Source organism: Oxyura jamaicensis, chromosome 5 (assembly GCF_011077185.1).
Source record: "Oxyura jamaicensis isolate SHBP4307 breed ruddy duck chromosome 5, BPBGC_Ojam_1.0, whole genome shotgun sequence".
In the NCBI taxonomy this organism is placed as follows: Eukaryota; Metazoa; Chordata; class Aves; order Anseriformes; family Anatidae; genus Oxyura; species Oxyura jamaicensis.
This window is the reverse complement of record NC_048897.1, coordinates 39,931,678-39,958,472: the sequence shown is the minus strand read 5'-3', so window position 1 is coordinate 39,958,472 and position 26,795 is coordinate 39,931,678. Positions and strand designations below refer to the sequence as shown.

General features: G+C 45.2%; 1 protein-coding gene across 1 annotated transcript in view; it reads left to right on the top strand.

The window, feature by feature from the left end:
• Positions 1 to 26,181: 26,181 nt before the first annotated feature.
• The window catches only part of CLMN (calmin), a 71,983-nt gene continuing 71,369 nt past the window's right edge, over positions 26,182 to 26,795 (top strand). The window contains exon 1 of the mRNA XM_035327026.1: positions 26,182 to 26,474. Within this exon, the coding sequence (XP_035182917.1) occupies positions 26,393 to 26,474 (82 nt within the window). The 5' untranslated portion in view covers positions 26,182 to 26,392. The remainder of the gene's footprint in view (positions 26,475 to 26,795) is intronic.

Sequence of the window (26,795 nt, the reverse complement as noted above, 5' to 3'; positions counted from 1 at the left end):
GGGGGTGAGAGTGTGTCAGCACAGAGACTTATACTAAATTTTACACTGTGGTAATATTTTTTATATCATTGCATAAAGAGAAATTTTTACTGATTTCACTCTGGAGCTGAATTCTCTGTAGTTATTGTGGGGTGAATTTTTTTCCCTATGGCTGTTGCATCGGACATCCCATCCCTTACTCCTGCAGCTGCTGGCCTCAATTCTGAGGCAAAAGCCAGGACTGACTTACATGACTTACACACTTTGTGACTTACACTGAACAAGACATTCAAGCAGGAAAATTATATACTGCTTTCTGTATTTTTTTTTTCTATCATTTTCTTCCTGAGGATCTCAAGGCAGGCTGCAAGTTTGACTTATTCTCAGCAGTCATCTGTGAATTAAGTTCTTCTTACTAATTGCTACTGCCCAGCAGAAGGCTGCACTTCTTGAGCATCTCTCTGCGATATGATAGCACACAATAGTTTCACTCGGGATTGTAAAAATAAATTGTAACTTTTAAATGCAGCAGTCCCTTGCAGTCAATCATTTTCACTGTGGAATTTGACTTTCCACTTACAAGATTTCAAACCCAGGAATAGCAAATGCCGAGTCATAAAAGCCTAGGAAATGGGGAGAATCCAGAGTGCAAGGCAGCATTACAGCGTCTGATCTGCTGTCTCCGATAATACCCTTGCAAGACAAGGGTCTTTTTTTTTTCATTCCTGAACAAATGAATTGCAGCATGTATGAAACCTCCAGAGGCCATCTGTGACTGTTATTCATTTACCCACCATATTATGGAACAGATTTTCCAGTGAGTTCAAAACTTGAGGCTGAGGGGGGAGGAACCAGGATGATGAGAAGGATCTGCGATCCGTATCTGAAAATAAAAATATTATTCAATTGTCATGTTTGATGGATAAAGTGTCTGATACACCGGGCAAAGCCATAGCAACTAGATAAATATGTTTAAAACATTTAATTTTGATACATTAAGAATGAGATGGAGCAGGGGCTTATCGGCGCTGAAATTAAGCAGACATTTCTAAGTTCCTAAAAGCCCCTGATTTTGTTTAGCTTGGAAGAAAGGTTGCTGCAGATAACTTGGAGGTGCAAGGGGAAGGCCTGGCAGGCTGGGACCAGCACTTACCTTTCTTCCCCAAACAGTGCCTTCGAGGCTCCAGCGGCCCCGGCCTGATCTGCGCAGCACCGCACGGGGCCCCCAGGCAAACCTACAGGTCCTCGGCTCCTGCTTTTTTTTAGCAGCAGGGGAATACCAGGCACGGCATATACCAGCAGCCCAGCCTCCGGGCCCCAGAGGAGGATTCACAGCTCCTCATCCACGCAGAGAAAGCCGGGTGGGCCTGCCTGGGGGCAGAAGTTAGCCTTAATACTGCTCACACCCCTACGTGGCTGCTTTCAACAAGAGCATCTTGGCCCATTAGGGATGAAGTCGCCGCAGGCTGTATAGCTTTTTTGCTCATGCCTTCAGATAGCAGACAAAGTGCCTTGCACAGTGCCATGGTGCTGAGTGTAGCTTTTGGGGTGGGATTATACATTACTGGCAAAACCTTCAGGGACAGGACATGGTTTGTACCAGCAAAACTGTATCTTTATAATAACATCCTTTATTTTTACAGTAGAGAACTAAGACATATTGGCAGAAATATGTTTTTACTGGGACAATCATATCTATGCAACAGGCTTTTTTTTTACATATCTATATATATTTATATATACTATATACATAGTATATATTTGTATATATATAGTATATATAGTATATATAGTATATAGTATATATACTATATATAGTATATAGTATATATACTATATATTTATGTATATAGCATATATATTCCATGATAGTCCTGATATACAGAGATACTGGGCGATTTTATTAGATAAAAGCAGTGTAGGTTTGCATCTCTCTGTCTCGGCTCTGCTCATTGCACTTCAAAAAGCTGGAGCAGCTGATGAGACCCATGAGCACTTCAGCATTACCACTTTGTTTACACAGGGTGGCAATTTGGTCCCAGAAAACGTAAAAGAAATTCAAGAAAAAGCAAAAATCTCTCCAAACCCAAACTATCCAATGTAAAAATGAGGAAATGGAAATAAATGAAAGGTACAGTAGCAAGGTTAAAAAAAAAAAAAAAAAAAAAAAAAAAAGAATAGCATTTACATGGATAGCAAAAGGGTAAATAACAAATGGAGTGGCAGCTTTGTAACTGTCAAGTTACAAAGTCAAGACGAGTTGTGTTAGGGCACAGGCAGCTCTTGCTTGTATTCGTGCACATCCATTGGTATTGGAGAGGGGAGAGAACCAGAGCATTTTTGCTGGCATCTAACAAGCACCTAACATCTATCAACCACCACACTTTAGCATGCATGCCATGCTGCTCACCCTTTGCTTAAATTCATGCAAGAAGTAATGGATTCATGTCTGTTTTTATATGCATCTTTATACACTGTTAGTATCTTACTTGCAAGGAGCCTGGGCACACAAGCAACAGCAACAAAAACTGGGGAGATTCACAAGCAGAGAAGCCCATGAGATGTGCAAGCCGTGGCCTGGTCAGGGGCAGCTCTGGTCCTCAGGAACCCTCGTGACAAGGCCATCCACTCAGTATCAAGGAGCAGCTGGGACTGAACTACAATCTGCAGAATAAGAGGCTATCCAAATTTATGTTATTATTTTATTTATTTTTAGAGGACTTGGCTGGTCAGACCTCCTTGGAGGGGCCCGGCTGCTGACTGCATGCAGTCAGATTTCCAGTTCATACCATGGCTACAGGAAGATCTTTGGGGCACATGTGTGGATACACATGGGGCTGCGTGTGCTCCTTCGGAGACAAGGGCAGGCTCCATTTCCCTCACTGCTTTCACACCAAGGCCCGTAACACTTATGTTTAAATTCCATCACATCCTGCAAAACCTCTTCTGCTTCAACCAGCCCAAACCAGCTGCTATTTCTTCTTTTGTTTGAAATAGCAGTGTTTACTTTAATTCTTGAGAGTGTCACAGATAATCTGTGGGATGGACTCCTCGTTTCCCATGCGCTCCAAAACCGCCCAGTGTCATGCACAGCTGTTGGTGCTGCGCAAGAATGAAATGGAGTGGTTCGGCTCAGACAAAAGCAGATAAAAGTCCAGTGTGCTTTTTTCTGTAGGCAAAAAGGAGGAAGGGATGAGGAGAAGACTCTCGATATAACAGAAACACAAGGATTTTGAGACTCACAGGAGGATAAAGGAATCTGAAATCTGCCAGTAAAGAGGGATCTGTAGCCTTCCTGAAGCATGGGGATCTAATTACTGTTTTTTCCCCTTCATTATAAAGCGACTATTGCAGAACATAAATGACCTTGTAGACTCGCACGATATTTCTGCCAAAAAGCGTATCCATTATCAAGTAATACATTTTCTGCTTGTATAGTTCCAGTGTGCTCTTTTGAAAAGCAGTAAGTTCTCTTCTGACTGCCTTATCGCATTTCAGGATGCCTTTAGTCATGGGACTCTGCCTATTCAGTAGTTCATGTCAAATTTTCTTCAGTAAGCAAAACTTAGAGCTCTTTCAGAATTGCTTTCCTGTTCCCCAGTGATGGAGGTGTTGGACTTGCTCCTTCCCTCACTAAAACACATCTGAGGTTTGCTATTGATTTCATGGAGGCCACAAAGGCACCAAACAACATGTCTCGAGACCAAGCCCCTCTGGAGCTAGGCTAATTCACACCACCTGAAGTGTCTTTTTGCAAGAAATCAGCAGCAAAAAGAAAATTGAACTTCAGGAAAAACACCTCAAAAAGGTTGAAACAGCTCTCAAAGTGTGTTTGCAGAATTTTAACATACTCAAATCATCCCAGCTGGTTGTACCACTGCACAACTTGGGTATCATGAAACTTTGGTATCTGATAGGGAGTAAGTTTAGATTGAAGTCAGGTAACAGTAATTTTAGACAAACAAACAAAAAACACTAGAAGCCATCGTTCCCAAAAGACTTATGCCCATGTTTCAAAGTTGAACATGCTCAGCATTTTGACTGTGTCTGTACAAGGAAATGAAACATCTGCAGGACAAACCTCTGGCACTGAGGGCAATGCCACAGCCAAGCGTGAAAGCAGGTGGTGCAGCCCAGTGCCTAAGGGGGTCATCCCTGGTCAGCCCTCACTCCTGAGCTGTTCCCAGCATCTGCTCAGGGCTGTGTTATCATCAGCATCCCAGCTCTGCACCATCCCGACACATTCTGGACACCGAGGTCCCAGCAGTGGGAATGGTCACTGCAGAAAGATGTTATATAAACACAGTTCAGAGCCTCAGGTTCAGGTATGTGTGTTGGTCTCTGATACCTAAATTTGGATTTGAGTGGTTTGGTTTGTGATACATTAAGTGCCACAATAATAAAAGATTATAGTTTTGTTAAGAGTGGAAAAAAAAATCCGCTATTTTTGGCTTAGAGAGTGAGCCTTTTGTTTGCTTAAAATAACTCATAAATGGGATCTGTGCCCTTAAGAATATAGCTACCCGCTTTCATTTAACAAAAATTAAAATTGCTATTGTTATTTTGTCCCACATTTTAGTCAACCATAATGGTACAGGGGGAGTACCATTATTTTACTTTTTTTACCACTTTTTTTACTGTAAAGCATTCAGGCATTTCAGTCCCACAGGGGTATGAAACACCACACCAAGATGTGTGATGCGTCTTCCAACTGCACGTTTGCAAAAAAAAAAAAAAAGAAAGAAAGAAAAAAAAAAAAGGAAAGAAAAATAAAACAAAAATCTTTGCAACAAAAGAGTCACAGAAATGCAGAAAGTAGTTCTGATAATTTTTAAAAGATGTTTCTTGTTAGAACCTATCAGTTACGATAGCCTCCCCAGCTGTGCTGAAATATTCAGCGTCCCACATTCACAGCAGGGCTATTAATGGTCTGTGCAGCCTGGAGGAAGGCATGTTATCCTTGTCATTTTGTGGTTTCCTCAAACTCTAGCGTGAAGCAAGATGGACTTTGTTCTGTGTGAATTTACGTTAGATATTTCTGGTTCTCCAAACAATAAGGAACATTACAGAATATCCTCTTCAAGGTTTGTGTCATTGTCTTCGTTGACAGAGGGACAAGGAGTGACCTCGTGCCATGCCTGGAGTTACCCAGCAGCTGGAGAACCAGCATGACAAGGCTAGTGTGATGGGTCCTTCAAAAGAAATCCCATTTTGAGGGTGGGAGAGCTTTTCCTGAGCCCAGCATCATTCCTGAACCAACATCATCCCAGGGAGCCGTGCAGCTCATGCTCTAGGGACAGAGGTGCCCAGGATGGCTCCTGGTCACCTCCTCTGCTGTGCCAGAGCCCGCGGCTCTCCCAGCGGCAGGCAAAAGCTTGGTTTGGGCTCACTTGGAGGAAGTGAGCAGCAGCCCCATTGCTTCGGCAGGAAAGGGCTTGAGGAAATGTTTGAGAGCCTCAGATTTACTGGGCCATGCAGTCTCCAACCACTAATCATGAGGCTCTCAACATTGATCTGAACAGAGCAGATAAAACATAGGTTTTTCCAGCTTGTTTAATGCAGATTGATTCAATTTTTTTTTTCTTGTTTGCAAAATTGGAAAACAACCTTTTTACTTTTATTCTTTATTTATTTATTTATTTATTTATTTATGAGCATTTTCCCATCTGGTGCTGTCCCAGTAGCTGTGTCTGGCTGTGACTCCTTCCAGTCTTGCTTTGGGCCTGGGTATGGTGCAGTTAGATCACCCAGCAGGTCAGGGATGTCTATCAGTAGCAGGAGAAGCAAATCCTGGTTTCAGGTGAATTTGAATCTTGTTGTTGATTTTATATATTTTTTTAAACTGAGTTAGACTGAAGCTGCAGCATGTGTTTGTGAGAGGAGAGAGGACTTTATGAATTCCCTTAGCACCGGAAAAAGCTTCGTCGGAATTACCTTTTATTACACACAGGATATGTACCTCATTTAGGAAAGACAACTTGAATGATAGGTGGATTTTTATGTCTAATAAAGCATTAACTGTGATCTACATTTTCCTGCCGTTAAAGCATTTAGAGTGGCTCTTTCCTGTGTGGATTCTCAGATGTCTTAAAGAGCTGAGCTCAGGCTGTGTGATTTCTCTCCCTGGGCTGTTACTAGCAGTAGATGTTCTCCACCTTGTTGTATGAAGAACTAGTGCATAGGTGCAACTGTTGTGTTTAGGGAGGAAAAGGGAACTGGGAACCCCACTGATGTTCCTGAGAGGTCACACCATGGTGTGTCCCCATCAGATAATCTCCAGGATGACAAATCTACAGCCTGTGAGACACCAACTCCAACTTTTTTTACTCCCAGTGTACCCCTGTGGAGCAAGGCCTATCCCAAGCAAAACCCATCCTGCCAGCTTCCTAAGGAGAAGATCTTGGTAGGCATATGACCCGCCTTTCTTTGACTAGCTAAAATCTTGGGTTTCTCAGTCTTGCAGAGGGTCTTCTCCCTTCCACCTGCCACTTGCCACAAGAGCTCGGTTGTGCTACCAAACCGAACGGCGATGACTGAAGAAAAACACCCAGACTGCCTGCACACAGGGCCCCGAATGTGAAGGAAACATCAAAAAAAGCAAGAGATGTAACTCAGCCAAGGCAAACATGTAAGAATCTGTGCAAGGGCTCAGAAGAGAAACCAGATTGCTGTTGAAATAGCTGGTTAACGTTTTGTCTGGAAGCACAGCTTCAATAAAATAGGTAAGGAAACCAGCTAAGGACCCCCAATGGCAAACATATTTATTGAGAATCCAATAAAAGTCTCAGAACAAATAGCCTGAAGGACCCGTAGACACAGCCTCTGCTGTAATAAAAATGCAATACAAGGCATCAGGGAAATGGTAAGGGAAAAGGGCTGCTCCGCGAGGAAACCAAACAGGAATCCCAGAGCATGAGGCCTGGAGACGCAGGCTGGGATGTAATAAAGTCACTGCCATTAGGGAAAAAGAAAGAAAAACAAAACATCCTACAAAGGCACAAAGCAGCCCCAGATACCCCAGCTAGCCTAGAAAATCAGCACAAGTTGCCGTAAAAACACATGGGAAAATAGGAAAGGAATAATGGTTGCAGAGAGATCGGCACCGGCAGGTACCACAAGTCCACAGGAAGCAATGTCAGCAGCAGTAAAGGCTGAAAGGCTGAGGGTGCCTGGGAGACAAATCTGCAAAACGTGACAAAACGGAGGCCTTGGAGGGCCTGAACCTCTGCGTCGCAGGGAGATCTGCACTAAACGCAAACTCCCACCTTGCACTGATTTCTGTTTTGTTTATCATGGTCAGAAAACTTCTCTGTAGGTGAAAAGAGAGGTCAGAGGATTCCTGTTGTATGGGGACAGGCAAAGTGGGCTCCTGAGGCAGCTGTTATCTCAAAGGGTTCAACCTGTACCCACATATTGTGAGGTTTCAGGAACCATAAAAGCATACAGAAAAAATATATTTATTTTAAAAATTATTTATTGCCAGAGTTGTTGTAACGTTCACAACAGCTGATGAATGTCACAAGTAGGGATTCATAGGATTAAGCATGATTTTTTTGTGCCTCATTAAGGAAAATGAGCGAGCTGAGGATGAAGGTGGTTTTCACTGCCCGGCTGTGACCACACGCTGCAGGTCGTGGCCATAAAAGCGCAGAGTGAGGATCAGTGTCCTGAGGCTGTGCTGCCAGGAAGGCTGTACGGGCAGGACAAGTCCAGCACAACATCCCAGCAGCACGTCCTCCATCCGGTGGCAATTTTTAACTTGGGGAACTCCCTACACAGAGTCACAGTCGCAGCCTCCAGGAGCTCCAAGTCACAAAGCACACAGATGGAGGGTTCTGACACCAAGGTCTGTTTGCCCCATTCCCATCACACCCGGTGATTGGTTTCCCATCACCGCTGCCAGCTCTGTCAGCAGGGAGCGAGGGCAGAGCATGGCAGCTCTGCCCGTGTTTGAGAAGGATGCCCTTGAAACAAGCCAACGTGTCAGCTGGACTCCCCCAGCTCCAGAGGAGGGTGACACACATGTGGTATGGCTCTCTGCAGCTGGCAAGGGATCCGGTGCTTTCTGCCTGAATTGCATCGGTCTCTGCTGGCAATAGAGTTTGTTGTTCAGACGGTAAAAAAATGTTATGCAATGTGTTGGGATTTTGAGTCTCATCTAAAGCATCATTCTACCCATGCCCAGAGGTTTTTCTTTTTTCTTCTTCTTTTTTTTTTTTTTCTTTCACATATGCTTCTGGAACAAGCTCGGATTTAACTAGCTTAGAAATGTGTTAGAAGTTGCGAGTAGCAAAGTGCCTCCTTGTTTACAAGCCTCTGAACTAGGAAACCTAGCACTGACAGTGCGAAGTGACACCCATGGATCCCCTTGTCTAATTGTATTTTGCTTTGCTGACAAAGAGGTGCTTTTTCAACAGCTCTGCTTCCACCTGTTCCTTAGTTCTATTGTTTGCACCAATCCATCTAAACTGCCCACACTCCTGAAATTCGATGTCCCGAACTGGACTTCCTGGGCTGCAACAGTCCTGGGATTTGCTTGGCACGTGGCTTAATGGTTGAGGTTGGTATTTTAACATTTCTGAATCACTCCTCAGCCTGGCAAGCTGCTCCTCGCAGCCTAGACCTCTCACAGCCAGCTCCCATCGATACCTTGGGGTGGATTTGCCCTCCTTGGGTTATTCACAGCATCACTCCCTGCCAAGGAAACAGCAAGGAACAGCCACTTTTTCCAGCTGTCAAGGATTTATCCACCACTACCCATGTTGTTTCCATTTGCTGCCATGCCATGGCGTGCTCAGAGGACACGGCGGTGTCTGTAGTTCACAGCACCATACGTGTAGGGGTGCTCTCATCACACGCAGCTCTGGAAGAAGGAAAACCTGAAAAGTCTCATTACAGCAAAAAGGTTAAGCTGTTATATCTGTGGTCCAAAAGAGTGGTGAGCTGAGCTCATTCCACCAAGTCTCTTGCTAATCTGGAGCTCTCATGGGTGTGAAATATTATCAGCTGTTAGAGTTATTAACCAGTGTTAACCAGGTAGTGCGTGCGCTGAGCTATGTTTAAGGTTAACTGTGCCATTAAGGGCTTACAAACTCAATTAAAGATTTTAGTGCTCAACAGTTAATGGTTAATTTCTGCAGATGTCCTGTTTCCAATTACTATTCATATATAATGTAAGCAGCATGGCATCACACTTCAACCCAGACTGATTTCTTTAATATATTTTATACCAGCAGAAGGTTTCACTTAATTGCGTAATACCCAATATTTAGTATTCCTGGAGTGTCTTTGAAATCCCTCTTAAATCCCAAGTCTTTTCACCTTTCTTTTTCTATTACTATCACTGCTGCCTACCTCACTTGGTCTCATCAAGCCCCGCCAGGACAAAGACATGCTCTCTGCATCATGCTGAGGTCCCACTGATGGTGGGGAAGACACGTTGAGAGATGTGCTTGCGCCTTCCTGCTCCCCGCACTCACGGAGCTTTCCTTTTTCTTCTGTCTCGCTGGAAATGACATGGGGAGCTCGCTACTCCTGAAGTGCATTGAGGATCTCAAATACAGAGCCTAAACCTGAGTCTGCTGAGTTTGGAAAATTTTAAGCAAGAACAAGCCCTTTGTAGGACCAACTCTGGTAAGGGAGGGGTTCATTAAATCCACAGTGAGTTAGCCGGAAAGTTCTGAGCCCTGAGTTACATCCAGGTGGGAGGAAACCTGCCACTGTCAGTAATGAGAAGGTATGAATAAATCATCTCTCAGCTAATGAGACAAATAAATTCATAACTGGAAGATGCATTCTCACCAACTCACCCATTAGGAACAATCAATTCCTTTCTATACATGCAATTATGACATCCCTCATGAGAAATATTCTCATTTCAGCGAAGAACATGAACACATACCTAACTTTGCACATGCAAGTAGATCTATGCTTATCATTAAGTTTAAGGTTAAAATATAATTAAATTGAAATTAAATATGAATTGCCTTGGAAAATACTCATGAGCTCAAAATTCAGTCATTTAGATGCAATGTTGAACTGAGACCTTGGGGAAAAAAGGACGCAGGGAGATGCACATAGTGCTAAATCTTGCAAAACTCTCTGAGATGGTTTCACAAGCACTTTCAGCCATCTGATGATTGCACTGGTAATAGAAAGGCACATCCCACCTCTTGCCCCTGCCATGCTTTCCTAGCACAGCAATCATCTGGCTGTTCAGCCAATTGCATCAGCAAACAGATCTGGATGAAAAAATAAAAAAAAAAATAAAATAATAATAATAATAAAACAATAGTTTTCACATGGGTATGTTCTCTGATTCATATAACTACACAGCCATGCAACTGCAGACAGTACCCCACAAGACAGAGGGGTGAACGGACAAGGCTGATCCCACCACTTCTGGTGATGGCACTAGGTCTGGTCAGCCAAGCTGATAAGGAAATCTCATGCGCCCTGACAGCTTGTTCAGGTCATTTGGAAACCTCACCCCTGCAGTCATTTCTGATGTGTTGTATTGTATGTGAAACCAGGTCTCTCTCAGTCACTCTTTCAGATAGAGGAGAATTGCTGAAGGATATTTAAGGAGAGCGTTCTTTGAGATTCACAGCACCAGTGCCTCCTATGGCTATGCAGGCTATAGTTTTTCTCTGCAGATAAGGTGTAAGCCACCCAATGGTGGAGAGCTGATTTTTCTTAAAAGAAGCATCAACAGGACCCATTAACGGCATAAGTGTGCTCAGTTAGTTACTGTGCACTGGTAAAGACAGGAACAAGTTTAACAGAGGAAAGATTCGACTTCAGCTGTTGAATCCAAAAGAGACAGTGCTAAATTCATAGGATGGAATACCTAAAAATCACAGTGGGTACAACAGATAGTTGGGACCCAGAGCTTGACCCCTCCATAGTTGTGGGGTGAGAGCTGTCTGTCTCAGGTGTATGGAGCTTTTAGCCTGCAGGTAGGGCTGCCCTGGGAAGAAGTGCCAAACCTGGTGGCTGTCCAGAAGCTGTGGGATAAACTCCAGAAAGATGAACGGTCCTTCATTCCTAATGCTTCTTGTTCCAAATGTAAGGAGCACTTTTTAACCTTGTCATCTACAGAAATACAGACTACTGAGCACCTCAAAATGCACCCCCACCCCCAGATCCCCAAAGGGGTAACAGCAGCCCACACAAATCTTTCAACAGAGAGCAGATGAGAGGAGGAATGAAGCGTGTGTGATTGATATTAGTCATGTCCCTCACGGCATCACCACATTTACACAGGCTACGCAAGTAAAAGTAGTGTAGAACAGATAGGATTTATCTATGAAAAGACAATGTGTGGGTGATTTTTTCTTCATTGAAGCTTGTGGAAATGAAGGAACAAACAATCATGCTTAAGGACCTGTTTCCACTTAGTGCTGAGCACCTTGCTGTAGACGTCTCCTTTTATCAGGCATTTATTTTACAATAGCGGTGATGCCTTTAACGAAGCCCAGGCCACCAGAGTGGAGAATAACTCCACCTCCCTACAAAGAGACAAAATCAACTGATGAGTTGAAAGGGTTTCTCAGACCTTGTAGGATCTTTCTTTCTTTTTTCTTTTTCTTTTTATTTTTTTTTTGTCTTTGTCTTTTTTTTTTTTTCTGTGTGGAAACTCAGAGAAGCACTCAAGTGGATAGGGAAGTATCTCACAGATATCTCGTATAGTTTGGCAACCACCATGTTCCACATCTAATTTCAATGCAGTACATTTAGTGCCTTTTTTTTTTTTTTTTTTTTTACAATGGTTTTGCACCTTTAACAACATGTTGATTATTGCATTTTGAAATAACTCGCTCAGTTCTTTAAGAAAAACTTAAGTGAAAATTTCATTTAGAATTGCAACACCTGGAGAAAATCAACATCATGTGACTTGTAGGCACTTCTAAACAGGAAATACTCCATTTATTTTTTTAGCTGTGTTTGTGTAATAAAGTCTAGCATCCAAGTGTGAGCAACACATTTTCTTGTTTTATTAAACAGCATGAAAGGATTTATTACTTCTCCTCTGAATGCACTTCTGGCACCAAATGGAGCTGGACAATAATTGTCAGGCACTGAGTTTAACATTACGAGAAAACACCTTCGGTGGAGTTCAGAGTTTATTGTATAATGAAAAATACACCTAGATGGTGAGGCTTCCTTTGAGAGTTTGCTTGGTGAGTGTAATCTCAGGTATTGCTGCTAAATAAATTGGATTCTTTGAAATAAAAATTAAAGTACAGAAATAATACCTAGGAAGGTTGTTTTTCTTCTCCCCCTCCAGTTATACGAAGTTCCTTGAGAAGGAAAATAAAAACGCAGGGAATGGTGAACATTTCTTTCACCACTCTGTTGGTTAGGGCTGTGGGATGCTCTCCAGGAGCAGCGTACCACATGCAGAACTCTGCTGCCCTTCTCCTCTGCCCTTCCTCTAATGCGCTGGTGGCTCCTGGGGTCACACCCCAGGCTGGAGCTGGGCAAAAAGGATTTTCCTCTCTCTACTTGTTTTATTCCCTGCATAGGAAGGGAAAGGCGCCCTGGGCAAGGCAGGAACCTTGATGATGGATCTGGCTGAAGAAGTCACCGGACTTTTTGCAGGTGTGCAGCACTCACACCTACAGCAGCCCCAGCAAACAGAGAGTGACAAGAACAGGGAGAGACGTGGTTAAAACCAAAGCCCTGCTTCAGAAGATGAAGAGAAGGGATCGGTCTCAACGACGGCTTGTTCCTCGCACACACAGACGTGCCGGAGCTGTACGGGGCGGGCAGCAGAGCTCTGCTGGCACGGCCACCAACGGCTCGGGGCCGAAGTAAGAAACAGGCCCTGGGCACGTCCGCGGTCCTGCGCTGACAAATTCCCCCCGAGGTCTCGGTGGAGCAGTGCAGCTCTCCACATGCGCCTAGTTCTCCGCAGAGACAGGCAGTGCACGTGTTAGGGGTTTCGGGTTAACTACAGGAATGGGAAAACGCTTTACGCCACCCTCAAATTAGGGGTTCTGCCTAATGACAGAGCTCTCCCATTAACCGCGCTCCTCGGAGCGGGGCGCTGGCAGTTCCACGGCACGTCCGGGCTGCGTGCCTGGGGCAGGGGGCACGGGGGAGGTGCCCTCCCGTCGGGAAACACCGAAAAACTGCTTTGTGACAGCGACCCAAGCCGTCGTCCTTCAACCCTTCGTGGTTTTGGCTGGGCCGGGCTGCGGGCAGCCCCCTGAGGCGCGGGGCCACGGCTCCCCGCTGCCGGCCGTTCGCCGCGGCGCCAGCAGAGGGCAGCGCTGCCCAGGCCTCAGGCGGCGCCGCCGGCCGGGCCCCAAATGGCGGCCGGTGCCACGGCGGGTTTTCGGCCGGCTGCCTGACGAGACCCGCAGGCTTCTTTCGACGATCTGAGGGTGTGATCAGTCACGGGGAAAAACGCTTTGCCATCAGCGGTTATAGCGGCAGCCGTTTCTTAAGATGATCGGTGGATGCAACGAGGGATCCTCTGATGCCCTCTCCTCTCCTCTGGTCCTCCAGGGCTCCAAGGCTTGGCATGGCCTTTCCATGGGCAAGCATGGAGCAGGGAAAGGAGGATAGAAGGAGGGAAGGAGAATAAAGGTGGCTTTCAGCCCATGTAGCGACTGCCGTCCCAGGAAAGCCACCAGGCAGGCAGCGGGGTGTGAGGTGGATGTAACCGAGATATCGATGGATCCGGGCTGCTGCGGGAGCTCTGCTTCTATCCATCTTGTAACAGCAGAGAAATGGGCCTTGCATGGGAGCTGGAGGTGGTGAGATCAAGCCAGCCATTCTCTTCACACAATTAGGCAGCACAAAAGCTGCTCCCAGGGCATATTAAGAAGCTCCCCGTAGTGCAATTTACCCTGTTAGCAGATCTGTGCAGAGGTAACAGTAATACCCAGAACATCATTGAACAAAAATCAGAAGCAATGCTCAACAAAATGTGCCAGCTTTTATGCCAATAGCTCTGTTTAACAAATAAAGGAGGCTTCTCACACATAGGACAGATGAGCACTCATCTACTTAGCAAGAGGTTCTTGTGCCTTTTGACTCTCCTAGCGCTAGTCACGGTTCCAGCAGTGGGTACTGGACGCCCCTCCTGGCTCCCCCAGTCCCATCATCCCTGTGCTCCCATTTTCCATGGGGAAGAAGGAATGTCATTGCCAATGCATGAGAACCACAGGTGAAACAAACTGGAAACAAAAGGAAAACATATCTATTAGTCTACTCTTCCTGTGCTTACTGAAGGAAACACAAAAAAATCACAGCTGGTAAATATAGCTAAAAGATAAATATCTAAAATTGTTTATGCTTTTACACGTTAGAATCTTGATCCTGAAAACAGTTATGTGCATAATTAACTTCACCACCGTGATAATCCCATCATGGCACATTTGCTGTAGGTATTTGCATAGTTACAGAACCAGAAGATAAGCTATTTTAGTTCTACCTCAGTTATGCAAGTTGTAGGATATTACATCCTTATGAATGTGTGGATAAATGACATTTTGATGGAAATCATCATAATTAACAGATATTATAGGATCAAGACCTGATTATAAATAACAAGGTCATTGCTAAAATGGGGATACTTTTCAACCAGTTTTAAATTTTGTTTGGCAAATATAGGTCAAGCCACCCTAAATGGCATTTGCAGTCTGATTCCAGGCAGTTCTGAAATCAATTTGGGGGAACAGATTTAAAACTGGCATGAGATATATCATATGAAGTACAATCTCAGGGAGCTCAGATTGTATTTATGTGACTCTGCTCTGAACACGAAACTTTGGTTTCAAAAAGCAGAATAATACCTGAACCTAATAAATCAAATATGAGAGAAAATGTCCTGAAAACAGTCTTTCTAATAATTTACTTGTCATATGCAAGGGATATGAGTGGTGAAGTTCCAAAGCAGTTCTCAGGGCCATCCTCATTACCTTTATAATCCTCACAGATCATAAATGTCTCCTTGAAGTCAGACCCTGGGGCCACTGGTCCAGGGCATCATTTGGCTGGGAAATGACTCCTCCTGTAGTGCCGTTGCGAACACAGAGATGCACATGGGTTGAAGGCCTGTTTCTGTGGAAAAATGCAGCTGGGATTTGAGCCATTGTTTATATTTATGCTTAGTTTATTTTTCATAAGAGGTCTATCCTTTGCGATACTGATGATAATTCTTGGGTGACCAGACAGCCCTGTGCCTGGAGACTGTTTCCAGAGACAGAAAAACCTAGCATGATAGCTCATATTGGTGAAACTGAAGTCTGGTAGGAGTAAAAATAATTACAACTATTTTTAAAATGGTATCTACTTCCAGTTTACTACACAAAACATCTAGAGCTGGCACTCTTGCCTCATTTTAACAGACTGGACATTGTTCCCATCTGAAGATTCAGCAGGTCAGCTAAGCATGTGCTTAGATATGAATGAGGGCAGGGAGGGAGGGAGGGAGAAAAACAAGGTCAAATGTAGCAGTTCTACCTAAATGGGCCAGAAACCTGGAATGGTCTTGGGATGGGGAGGTGGCAATTAGAAATCAGATAATTACATCAATGTTAGCCAGAAAAGACTACCTCTCAAGAGCGGAGGGAATTGGGAAGACCCACAAGGCATCGACAATGTATGACAACCTCAGCCCAAGCCAATAAATCCCCTGCCAGCCTCCAAGTCAAGTCCTCCCCAGCATTGTCGCCATGAAACACATCACAGTAATCCCGTCATCCTTGGGTCTGGGTCTGTAAGGGAAGGGGTTAACTCCCTCTCAGCCTACGTGGCACAGATTAAAAGCTCTTGTTATTATTATTATTTTTTTTAAAATGTGTTGGAGAAAGAGGCAGGCTTTAAATATTTGCGTAGGCTGCTTGGCAACAAATTGCATGTGATCTTTGTCAAAACAATGAGTTCTGCGAGAATTTACATTGCATTTCACTGGTGCTAAGGGCTCCTGACCAGTGCTCAATGGCTGTTTTGTGGGCCCAAACAGTGTGAGCTGGGCTGTGCTGTGCATTGCTAGCTGCTGCTGGCAAGAGACCGAGCTGGCTTTGAGTGAAGCTGAGGGTTATGCTCTAGGTGAAATGAGCAGGTGGGAGTGTATCCCCCTAGGTGTGGGGGTGTGCTCCTGGATGCTGCTGTGGGTGTAATCCGTACACACAGCATCATACTCCCTGTAACGGGTGGCTGCAGGGATCTCTTCTCTGGTTTCAGGCAGTGGGCTGAGTACCCAGTGGTTTTCCTTCAGAGAGGATGTTTGCTGTTAAACAGACTGTATCCTTTCCCCATCAGCTAAGAAATGAAATGACTTCGGTTCAGCTGTGCAGAGCATACATTCACTTGCAGCTGCTCAAAAATCATTGAAATCAGCTCAGAAATTGCTTTTTATTTTTATTTTTAGTTATTTTTTTTTTAACACTAAGCACTGTGGCTTTTCCCTTTCCATTTACCTTTCCCTTCCCCTTTCCCTTTCCCTTTCCTTCCTAAACCCCAAAACGTTGAATATATTTGGGATTCTCTTCCTGGCAGGAACTGGACTTTTAAGAGAACATCATTTACAACAGCAATGAGAAGAAAACATTGAGAATTTCTGGTCTTGGGTCTGCAACCCCTTCCATAACTTGGGGAGGTAACACCATTTCTCTGCCCTGATGGCCTCAGGTTTAGCACCTTTTGAACCATTCCTGGTGAGGGTAGAGGGGTTAAGCACATGCAGTACTAACTGGGTTGCTCTAGGAAAGAATGTAAAAGAGAGTTGAACAAGGATGTATCTGGTACCCGATCTGAAAATATGGAGGAAAATAAAAACCTGATTGCTGTCTCATCGCTTTCATCAGTCAAAATACAGCCATTGCTTTCTATTTACACAGGTGATAATAAAACCACATAGCTTTTCTGAAACTTCCTCTATGTGAAGATAACATGAGTATACCAGCTCACAAGAGCTGGGAGAAGTAGGGCTTGGTAAGCAACAGCATCCAGTCCTGTATGTAAGTAAATATAATTTCAGAGATTTGACTTGCATGTGATCATGTAACGACCTAAGCCAGAGCTGAAGCCTAATGTCCAGATTTTCCAAATTCAGGTGCTCTGAATTCAGTGAATAACTATAACTTCCTGAAGCCCTGTACCTATTTGTTTTTCCTCTCAGAACACATCTAAATGGGGAATAGGAGCTTTCTAAAAGTGTCACAAGTAACAGGGCACCCACTGTCTGTGTTTCCAAGCCTCTCTGAGGATATTGTGTGAAAGAGATGAGTTTTGTGAGGCTGTATGTGAAGAACATGTGGCAGTGGCTCCTTGTGCACAGATGTGTATGACTGCTAGAGATGGCACTGGCCACGTGCAGATGTGTGCACACATTCATGTCCCACGTACATTTATAACTTTATACACACTCATGACAGAGAGGGCGTATGGGCTCTGTACACACACAGGTATGAACTGCAACAAACATCTAGCAACACGTGTTTTCAAATATGCCAGTGCTTTTGTTTTTATGTGCAGGATAGCCTTGAAAGACTGGGCTGTATGTTTTAGCAGCTGTCTTACTGTATTGGTAGCCGAGGATTAAATTATGACCACCAAACCATTCACCTTTGTCAGTGGATCTAAGCACAAGCTGTTTGATAGCGACAAAAAATGCTGCCTGACGGCAGCTTTACAGCTTGGTGAATGAGTACATTAGTTCCCAGCGGCTGAGCACTAACTGCACCCTGTTATCACTTTGCAGTTGCTGTTACTACTTTTGCTTTACTCAGTGGCTTCTTTTCCCAAGGTAGAAATCTGTAAGGAGCAGCATTAAAGCTCTTGGAGCTAGTCTGTATAAGAGCTAGGAAAGTGCAAAGAGAAGCAATGCCATTTTAAAATCAACCTCACAAAACTAAAGGCGAAGGACCATTAGACGGACCCTCTGATCTGGCTTTGACGTTGCAGACCATTACACTTTGCACAATTAACACACTTTTGAATAAACTGTACTGTGTTTGGCTATGGCACATCTCAAAAGGCCTGCTCTCTCTCTAAAGACACTAGGAGTTGGCAAACCATCATTTCTTTGGATGACTGACTCACTATTAAAATCTCCTCATTTGGATTTGTCTTGGCTTCAGCTTGCAACCATTGGTTTTTGTCTTTCTTGTCCCAACTGCATTTAAAAACCCATTGATGGCTGGTGTTTTCTTCTCAAAAAGAAAATGAACTACACGCATGAAGAGCCCTGAACACTTTTGCCTCTTCATTAAATACTTCAATGGTGTTTCAGTGGTCATCATCAGAAAGAGCTCCTGGACGGATAAATATTTTTGCAATCAATTGTGCAATAAAATTCAGCAAGTTGTGTAAAATCAGATAAAAAGCACTGAAGTCAAAATGCAAAACACGCCAGAGTGACGGCACGAGGTCATGCTTTCACCTCTTCCTGGAACCTCAAAGAGTGCCTATAAAAGTTTGTTTCAATTATATGAAATAAGCCATTGACTTGTATAAAAACCTGTGGGATGTAACAGAAAATCCTTGAATGGATTGGACAGCCTGCCAGATCTTCCCAAACCTGGGAGCTTTCCTTTGGCAGATTTTTACACTGGCAATTCTACAGTCTTGGAAACAGCTACGGCTGGGGGGGTCTTCCATTCAAACCCATCTCTGCGTTAGTTTGGGCCAGTAGCAGGTGCACCAGATGTCTTTACTTTCAGCGGTTCTGCTAAGGGGAGAGTTACAGGGTGTTTTCCGTTGCCAAACATGTCCTGAATTCAACATCAATGGAATTTTGTACTCTGACATCATCTTCCAATTGAAGTCAATGGAGTTATAGCATAAATAGATGTATTCCCGAATCTTTCTCAGAAGTAAAGTGACAGACATTCCCATCAAAACCGAGTTAAGAGCAATAGCCAAGTGGTAATGTCTCGTATCCTTGTCTTCCTCCTTAAATGCTGATCATTTTTACTGTTATTAAACAGGCAAAACAAAGCAAAAATTCATACAAATCCATCAATTTCCTAGCCCCTCAACTCTCATCTACAATCTGGGTTGATAAAGAAGTTGATAAAGCCTATGAGATGCTTAGAGTTAACTGTGATCAGGTGAAGTATCACTGGCCATGGCTTCTAACCTGTCAGCTGCAGCAACCACAGGGGCATGTTTGACATTGGTAGTGCTCCTCAAGGTCACGCTTTGATATATGGGAAGGACAAACTTTCAAAATTACCAACCTCCTTCTGCTAAGGAACGGCTGCCGGGGTTTAATTCTCCCTATTTTCAGAGGCTTCTGGCAGAAATGCTGCATTAAATATTCAGTGAAATACAAGCAAGGTTTGAAAATGCCTGCTCCTGAAGGGCTTGGAAACATTAGTGCATCTTTTACTGAAAAAAAAATCAGCCTGGCAGGTTAGGCAATCAGCAGGGTCATGCACCTCTTAACTTAAAATAATAATAATAATAATAAAATCAGCTTATTCATCAGCTACAGGGAACTGCCCCTCAATTTGAAATATTTATGTATTTCTGCTATTTGCCAAGCCGATGTTTTTTGGGGAGGCCAGGGATAGAATCTCTTTTCACATCGCTTTCACAGTCAGGCTGACTTGACATTGGATGTAAAATAGAAACCATTTCTTCAAATAGAAACAAACAGATAGAAGGAAGGTGGAATTACTTCTGAAGTGAGCCGCACTGACAGGCAGTTTAGCTGAATGTTGTATTTGGAGAATATTTGACATCTCCAATGTTGTAAAAGGGGTCAGGCAGCTTAAAAGGAGCATTCTTGCTTGCTTGCTTATAAGAAACTAATTTGTTTTGTTATGATGAAGTAAGCAGGATAGATCACACACAATTCATTGCTCCACAAACATTTTATTGCAAGAATATGCAGGTTGTTTTCTATAATATAAAATATTGTTTCAGGGCTAGTAGATTTTGTTTCAGGCATGTTAAGTCAGGAAATTACACAAAATTGCAATATACAGAAGATTTGAGATCTACAGATGGAAAGCTGTGCATAAAAGCCAGCAATGCTATCATCATTTTTATAGCATCTGCAACTACAGCGCTTAAGCACTGTAATGACTACCTGCTGCCTTACTTCCAATCCTAGTGTTCAAGGGGTAAAAAATAGACGATGCAATCTCCATTTTCCACTTGAAGTATTCATTTCTGGTTGGCGTAGGAGACAGCTGATTTATCATTTACACCATGTTAAATATTCGTAGTTATGTCCATAAATAGTATTTGCCAGTGAATATTATTCCAGAACCCTTGACTTTTATTTATCGTGTATACAGTGAAAGTACCTCAAATTTCTCTAATTGAGATAATTCAGGCAGACCAAGGTCACCTGGCCAGCTAGGGTCACCTGGAGCTGAACACTCTGCAGCAAAGGGAGTTGGCCTGCCCAGAGCATCATTTGGATGTGGTTTGGAATGCTTCTACCTGCACAACTTCACCAGCTGTTGCTATCTACATAAACAGCCACCATCCCAAATCACGGGAAGCCCTTGCATGGCATTGGGTTTTCCATTTCTCGGGACATTATTTAAGCTACTGCTGGCACCAGGCTGGCATCTCTACCCTTGCACTGAGATCAGGCAGGATGAAATGATGAAATTGATGTTATGGGAACAGATTGTGGAAAAGTTGAAAACTCTTAGGAGACACACAGATGTTCCAAAGATTAAAGCCTCACTTCATGGGTCTTTTCCCTGGCCTTTAGGCCATCTATACCTGGAAAACCGGTCCAGTTATAGCTACACATTGCAGCCTTTGTTCAGTATCTGCTGGGGCAACAAATCTTCATAACATGCTGGAACATAAGGAAATTTGAAGGTCATAAAATCAATTGGTCACACACAACTGAGAGCAAGTAAGTCCCAAAGGAGAAGAATTACACAGTACTGTCAAACGGATGAGATCAACTGCATCCTGCATCCACCAGAAACAAAGGAAAAATAATAGGAAGGGGGAAAAGGGAAAAATAATGAACAAGTTTCCAAAAACTTTATAGAGTTTTTACTGTCAAGTCCTCTGTGAATTTAAGGAAGGGTTTTGCTCTAGTGAAGGGGAAGATTTTGAACAAAAGGGCCATGGCAACAGAAACAAATCAGCTCCACAAGTGCATAATATTCAAATGAGTTTTACATAACAACCCTCCTTTTCTTCCAGCCTTCAGACTGCATGAAAGAACGACAGAAAATCAAACTGCATGTAAGAAAGCCAGCCTGCAGGCCAGGGAAGGGCCTATCCTACTGCCTCTAACAAATGAATCACCCAAGTTCTCAGTAAATCACACCTTAAAATAAACCACGCTCATTCACCAAAGGAAAACAAACAAACAAACAAACAAAACCCAACAAACCAAGAACAGAGGAAGGACAGGGAGTGACCCACACAACCCTGCTTCCACCACAGCACCTGCACTGGTGCAGAATCTCAAGGACTTCACCTACATAGTTCTCATGTGGAAGTTTTTCTGATGGGACATCATCACCCCAAAAGACACAGTCTTGAAAATACTACTGCTCACTGGAAAGTGCATTTTGCTGCTAGGTTGGTACATACAAATTTCACCAAGCAAACAATAGGAATCCAGCTCAACCTATCCAAGTTAGTGGTGTATGGCGAAACTTATTTATGGCAAACTGAGACCTTTCAGCAAATCCTGCAGTCTACTTCTTGCCATTAAGTTGTGGCAGTTGATGTCCTAAGGGCTTCTAGGAGACAAGGAAGGAGGAGACACAGCAGAGCAGAAGAAGAGAGGCCGCTCAACATGCAGAGTTTGTTCATGCTCCCAGTGGTACATCAAGGCAGGGCCACCAGGCACCACACCTACTTCCTCTGATAGCAGCTGAAAGGGATCAGGACTGGGACTGGTTTAGTGGGGCACAGCACTCTGCTTTTAAAGCTGATATTCATTTCATTGATTATATTAATTTTATCAGTTAATTCATTGCTTGTTACTGAACTTTGTTGGAGAAGTAAAACACACATTTTACTGGTCTTCCTTGCCTTCAAAGAAAAACTCATAGAGCACTTACATTTTACACTTTTTTTTCATAACCTCGCTTCTTCCAATTGCTTAATCCTCTTAATACAGCCTCTCTCATTCCTTTTGCACCTTTTCTTGAGTGTCTCCTGCTTTCTTTGTTGAATTAGACTCTCTTTTTTCTCCTGACTTTTCTTGCATTTTGCTTTGAAAGTCAACTTTACATGGTACCCCTCCCAGTGTTTACATGTGTGTGGGTGGAGGAGCCAGACTGGAGGGTGGCTGCTGTCGGACAGGATAATAAAAGCAAAATCTTCACTTAGCTATTCATCTGGCACAGTTAATGAATCTTTTCTCATGGTTGGCACTCCTTGGTGTTTCAGATATAGGCTAAACAAGAAAAATGAAGTGTTGATGAGACCTGTGGTGGCATACTTATTGCCTTGAAACGGAGTCACCATCCAGGTCAGGTTGTACTGTAACTGTAAAATGTGAGAGTTAAACGATAATTTGGATTGCTTTTCATTGAAGGTTACAGATTTCAACCTTCCTCTCTTTTCCTCATTCAGCTGAAAAGTAAGAAAGCCTCTGTTTTTAGTCTTCAGCCAGGAAGACTTAAAAAAAAAAAACAAAAAACCTACATGTATGAAAAATTGAGCGAGATCCTTGCCTTCTCTGTAGCCCCATTGAGGAGCTAAAAGTGTGGGAAGACCTGAGGGCTGTGCTGGTAGTGTAGCGTCAGGACCCAAATGTCCAAAACCTTTCCAGAAACACCGTATGTGTCTCAAGCAGGCCTGCAGAGTGCAACAGGGACGTTTTGGGCGTGTGGGTGGAGGGAGGTCTAGAAGGGTTTGCTTAGGAGATTTTTTTTAGCTCTTTGACCAGAGCAGTCAGGGATAGCCAGCAGCATGCCTGTATAGGAAGTTATGCTCCTGTGAGCTTTGGGGTGAATATTCACAGTGCCCTCACGTGGATGTGCCTATTGCAAGAGATACATCATCTTTTCCTGGTTTTCATTGCTCTGGAACTGGTTTAAACAAAGCCAGAAAATAATCTGCGCCTGGAATGATTGTTCATATGGGGAACTCTGTTAATAAACCAAAGCAACGTAGTTACAATGTCATAAATATATCTACGGTTTCCTTTGTGGCAGACACCTTCCCTTGATGTCTTAGCAGGAGCCACAAAGCCCCCTTGATCTGGACAGGCACAAAACCTAACTGTAGGCTTTGTGTGGTCCGTTGTTTATTTATTTTTTATTTTTCTACTATCAGAAAATCTTCAAGTATAAATTTTCTTCTCAAACTGAGAATTCAACTCATTAAATCACTCACAGGTAAGGTATGCAAAGGAAACAAATGCAGATGGCAAACAAAGCTTTTTAATATCTTTATTCTGCATAAACTAGAAAGCAAAAAGATAAAGGTGATGAAGAATGGTAAGTTCCCCATGAACTTCCTATTAGACTCCTTGTCTTCTTGTATGTGACCAAAATCTTTTTTTAATAAACCTGTTATTATAGTTCAGAGTCTCTGCCAAGTGTTTATAGTGTTGCCCTGAGTAACGAGTCTGAGCCAAGGGACTTAATTAAATGTAACCTGCTTTTTCAGTTAGAGAATTGTCCTTAAACATCAAAAGGCAAATGAACTTCAATAACAAAATCTGAAATCACTTTTTGTTTAAGAGAAGTTCTTTATTCCTCACTGTATATAATCAGTTACTTCTTAGTAGGCATATAGTATTTTCACAGATAATTTCCCACAAGCATTTACGGATTTTATGACAAGTAACATAACGTTTGGAGATCTAGCTTTATGTGAGAATCTCAGATTTCATACTTCTAGAGCTGATTCATAGACCACATGGTAGCAGGGAAGAACTTGAACACAATAAAAACATAAAGAAAAATTATTATAAAAGATGGCTTTTTTCATCTCACAAATTTTACTGTCCTTACAATTTTAGGGGCTTAAGTTTTTCATTTTGGAGCATGTGTTTCTGCACATATTGCACTTTGTTACAGCTATCTCAGTGGAGGTTGTACCCAGGAGGGTTTCTGCTCACCACAGAGCTGGTTTGGGGAAGGTGCTGAGGAGCTGTCTGAAAGGCTCAGCTGGATAAAGTCAGGCCACACACCTGCTGCCTCCCTGGATGGACCTGCACACTGCTGCACTTACTGCTGCACACTGTGTTCACTTACAACATCTCACAGACCAGTGTCCTCGTGGAAGACGAGGCTGATGCAGCTTATGTTGATGTGCTGGGCTAGAAAGCAGCGGCCAACCTGCCGGATGGGCCTGGACCCCTGGCCAAGGCTGAGATCCTGCCTGACCCCCCCGCAGAAGGGCTGGCTGCCATGTGGCTGCTCTTGCCTCTCATTAGCCAGGATGAGCGGGAGGTCCCAGGCAGTATTACCTGCTGGTCCTCATTGTCTGTTGCCGTTTTGATGGGTTTTCCTCTTTCAGGGAGAACGGGTACAAAGAAGAAATGTTTCCCTAGGTTAAAAAAAAAAAAAAAAAAAAAAAAAAGTTTAACACGCTTTCCCCTCCCCCTAAATGGGAGTTTAAACTTCCTTGTGCCCACACTGTTAATCATTTACATCTTCCACCCAGCCTGACCCTGAGACCCAGACTGTGCAGGTCTGACCTGGCTGCCCAGCAGGCCTGGAGATGTCAGAGGCACCGGGGCTGCTCCCTCGGGCACCCTGGTGATGGAGCCGGGCACCTCTCACACCAGGCAGGGCACAGGCTGAAGGCAGGAGCAGATAAGGCAGCCCCAGCATAAGGTGCAGGAAGCAGTGAATCAGCTGTAACATCACACAGCGGGCAGGGCTGGCAGCCAGGACTGGCTTTATTGCTTCCTCTTCACCTTTGGTCCTTCTGCTGCACCCCTGTGTGCACCTTTCGCTGCTGAAGGTTGCAGAGCTTTCTGTTTCTCCTCACCCACTTACCAGTGCCTTTTCCTGGCTGTGTTTCTGCAGCTGCCCGTACTGCCCAGAGCAAGCAGAGGTCTCACAAGGGCTAGCAGAGACCGGGAGCAGTTGCCTGGTGAGCTCAGGGAACACCACCTCCTGCAGGGTGCCCACACATGGTGAGATGAAGCCTCTGCCGTCCCCACCTGGCACTGGTGGCTGTCAACAGCAGCAGCCTGGGGAAAACCAGGACTTCCCAGCACTAGATGAAGTCAGACCCTGGCACTGCCATTTGGGCAAGTCTGCTGGAGTTCAGATGTGTTTTCCTTTTTGCGACATCCAGGCTTATAAGCGCTATGGCATGGAATTCACCTGACTCTACATTTGTGCAGAACTTTGGAGCCTTGAGATGTAACCGGTCGTAAAGCTGAGGGCAGCCCCGGGCTCCCGTGGGCTGGGCTGGATAATCGACCGGTGCTTGTTGGAGCGACGATAAATAGTTCACGTATTAGATACTCTACGGATGATGTCACGTTTGCACCATCCCCACCTTATTTTGTTTGACGTGTAACAGAGAAAATCACCTGAGCGGGCTGTGGGAAGAGCACTGCTGGGTGACACAGCGGGTCGCGGGGCGCAGGCGTTCCCTTGGGATCGCACAAACACTCCCCACTTGAAAGTGCCACAATCTCCAGCTCGTTTGTTTATAGTTAGCTCTGCAGATCTCAGCTCGAGTGTTTTGGTAGTCTAACTAGTGATACTGGACGAGTCTGACTGGATTGTGTCAGTTTTGTTCTGTTTACATTATACAGTCCTCACGGCTGGAGAAGCAAACACAACCCGCACCGAACTGCGTGGTGTAACGAAATGCCCTGTGCGTGAGGGACACGCTCGCAGCTGGCAGGCCGTAGCCATGCCATGCTCACAATCACCGGGCGGCTGAGCTGAAGGGCGGTGTGAAGGGAGGTATCTGATGGAGAACAGCCTCAAAGGAAATCCGACAGCCCGCGCAGGCTGCTGAAAGCAGGCTAAAGGAGAGCGAAGACAGCCTGGAAGGGCTTCCCGTTTACAGCGGCGTTTATTTCAGCCCCACCAGCGGCTGGCGGGACAGGGGGATCGCTTTGGGGCGCCCACATGGGGCAGGGGCTGTGAGGGCACCGAGGAAGCGGACGGGGCGGGGGCGGCTGAGGGGGCGGCCGGGCCGGGGACGGCTCCTGGTGGGGGTCGCAGAACGGGGGCGGCAAGCACGGCCCCGCACCCTGCCCCGCTCCGCCCGGCCGGTGGAGGCGGGAGGCAGGGAAGGAGGCCGGGAGGGAGGCCGGCAGGGAGGGAGGGAGGCAGGGCAGGGGGAGGGAGGGAGGGCCGCGGGGCGGGGAGCGGAGAGAGGCCGCCTCCCCCCCCCCCCTCCCCTCCGCGCTCCGCTCCGCGCCCGCCGACGGTGCCGCTGCCGGTGGCGGTGTCCGTGCCGCCGGGTCCCGGCACACCCCCACCCCCGGCACGGCACGGAGCGGCACGGAGCGGGCCGCCCCCGCGGCCCCATGGCCGGGCAGGAGTGGGACTGGTTCCAGCGCGAGGAGCTGATCGGGCACATCAGCGACATCCGAGTGCAGAACCTCCAAGGTAAACACCCCCCCCCGCCCCCCCCAAACCCCTCCCACGCCGCCCCGCTCCCCTTCCCCTGCTTCTCCCCCGGGGCCAGCAGGGGGGCAAAGTTTCCCCGGAGCCCAGCGCAGGGGGTCGGGGGGGACACCCGAGCCCGGCCCCGCCGGAGCTGCCGTCGGGGAGGTGCCGGGCTCGCCTCGTACCGGGGGTCCGGCCTCTCGCCCCCGCAGCCCGGAGCGGGCGGGACGCGGGGATGCCGCGGGCTGGAGATGCTCAGCTCTGGGTGCCGAGCAGCCGGGAGGGAGGGAGGGAGGCTGCTGGCCAGCCCTGCGCCCACCC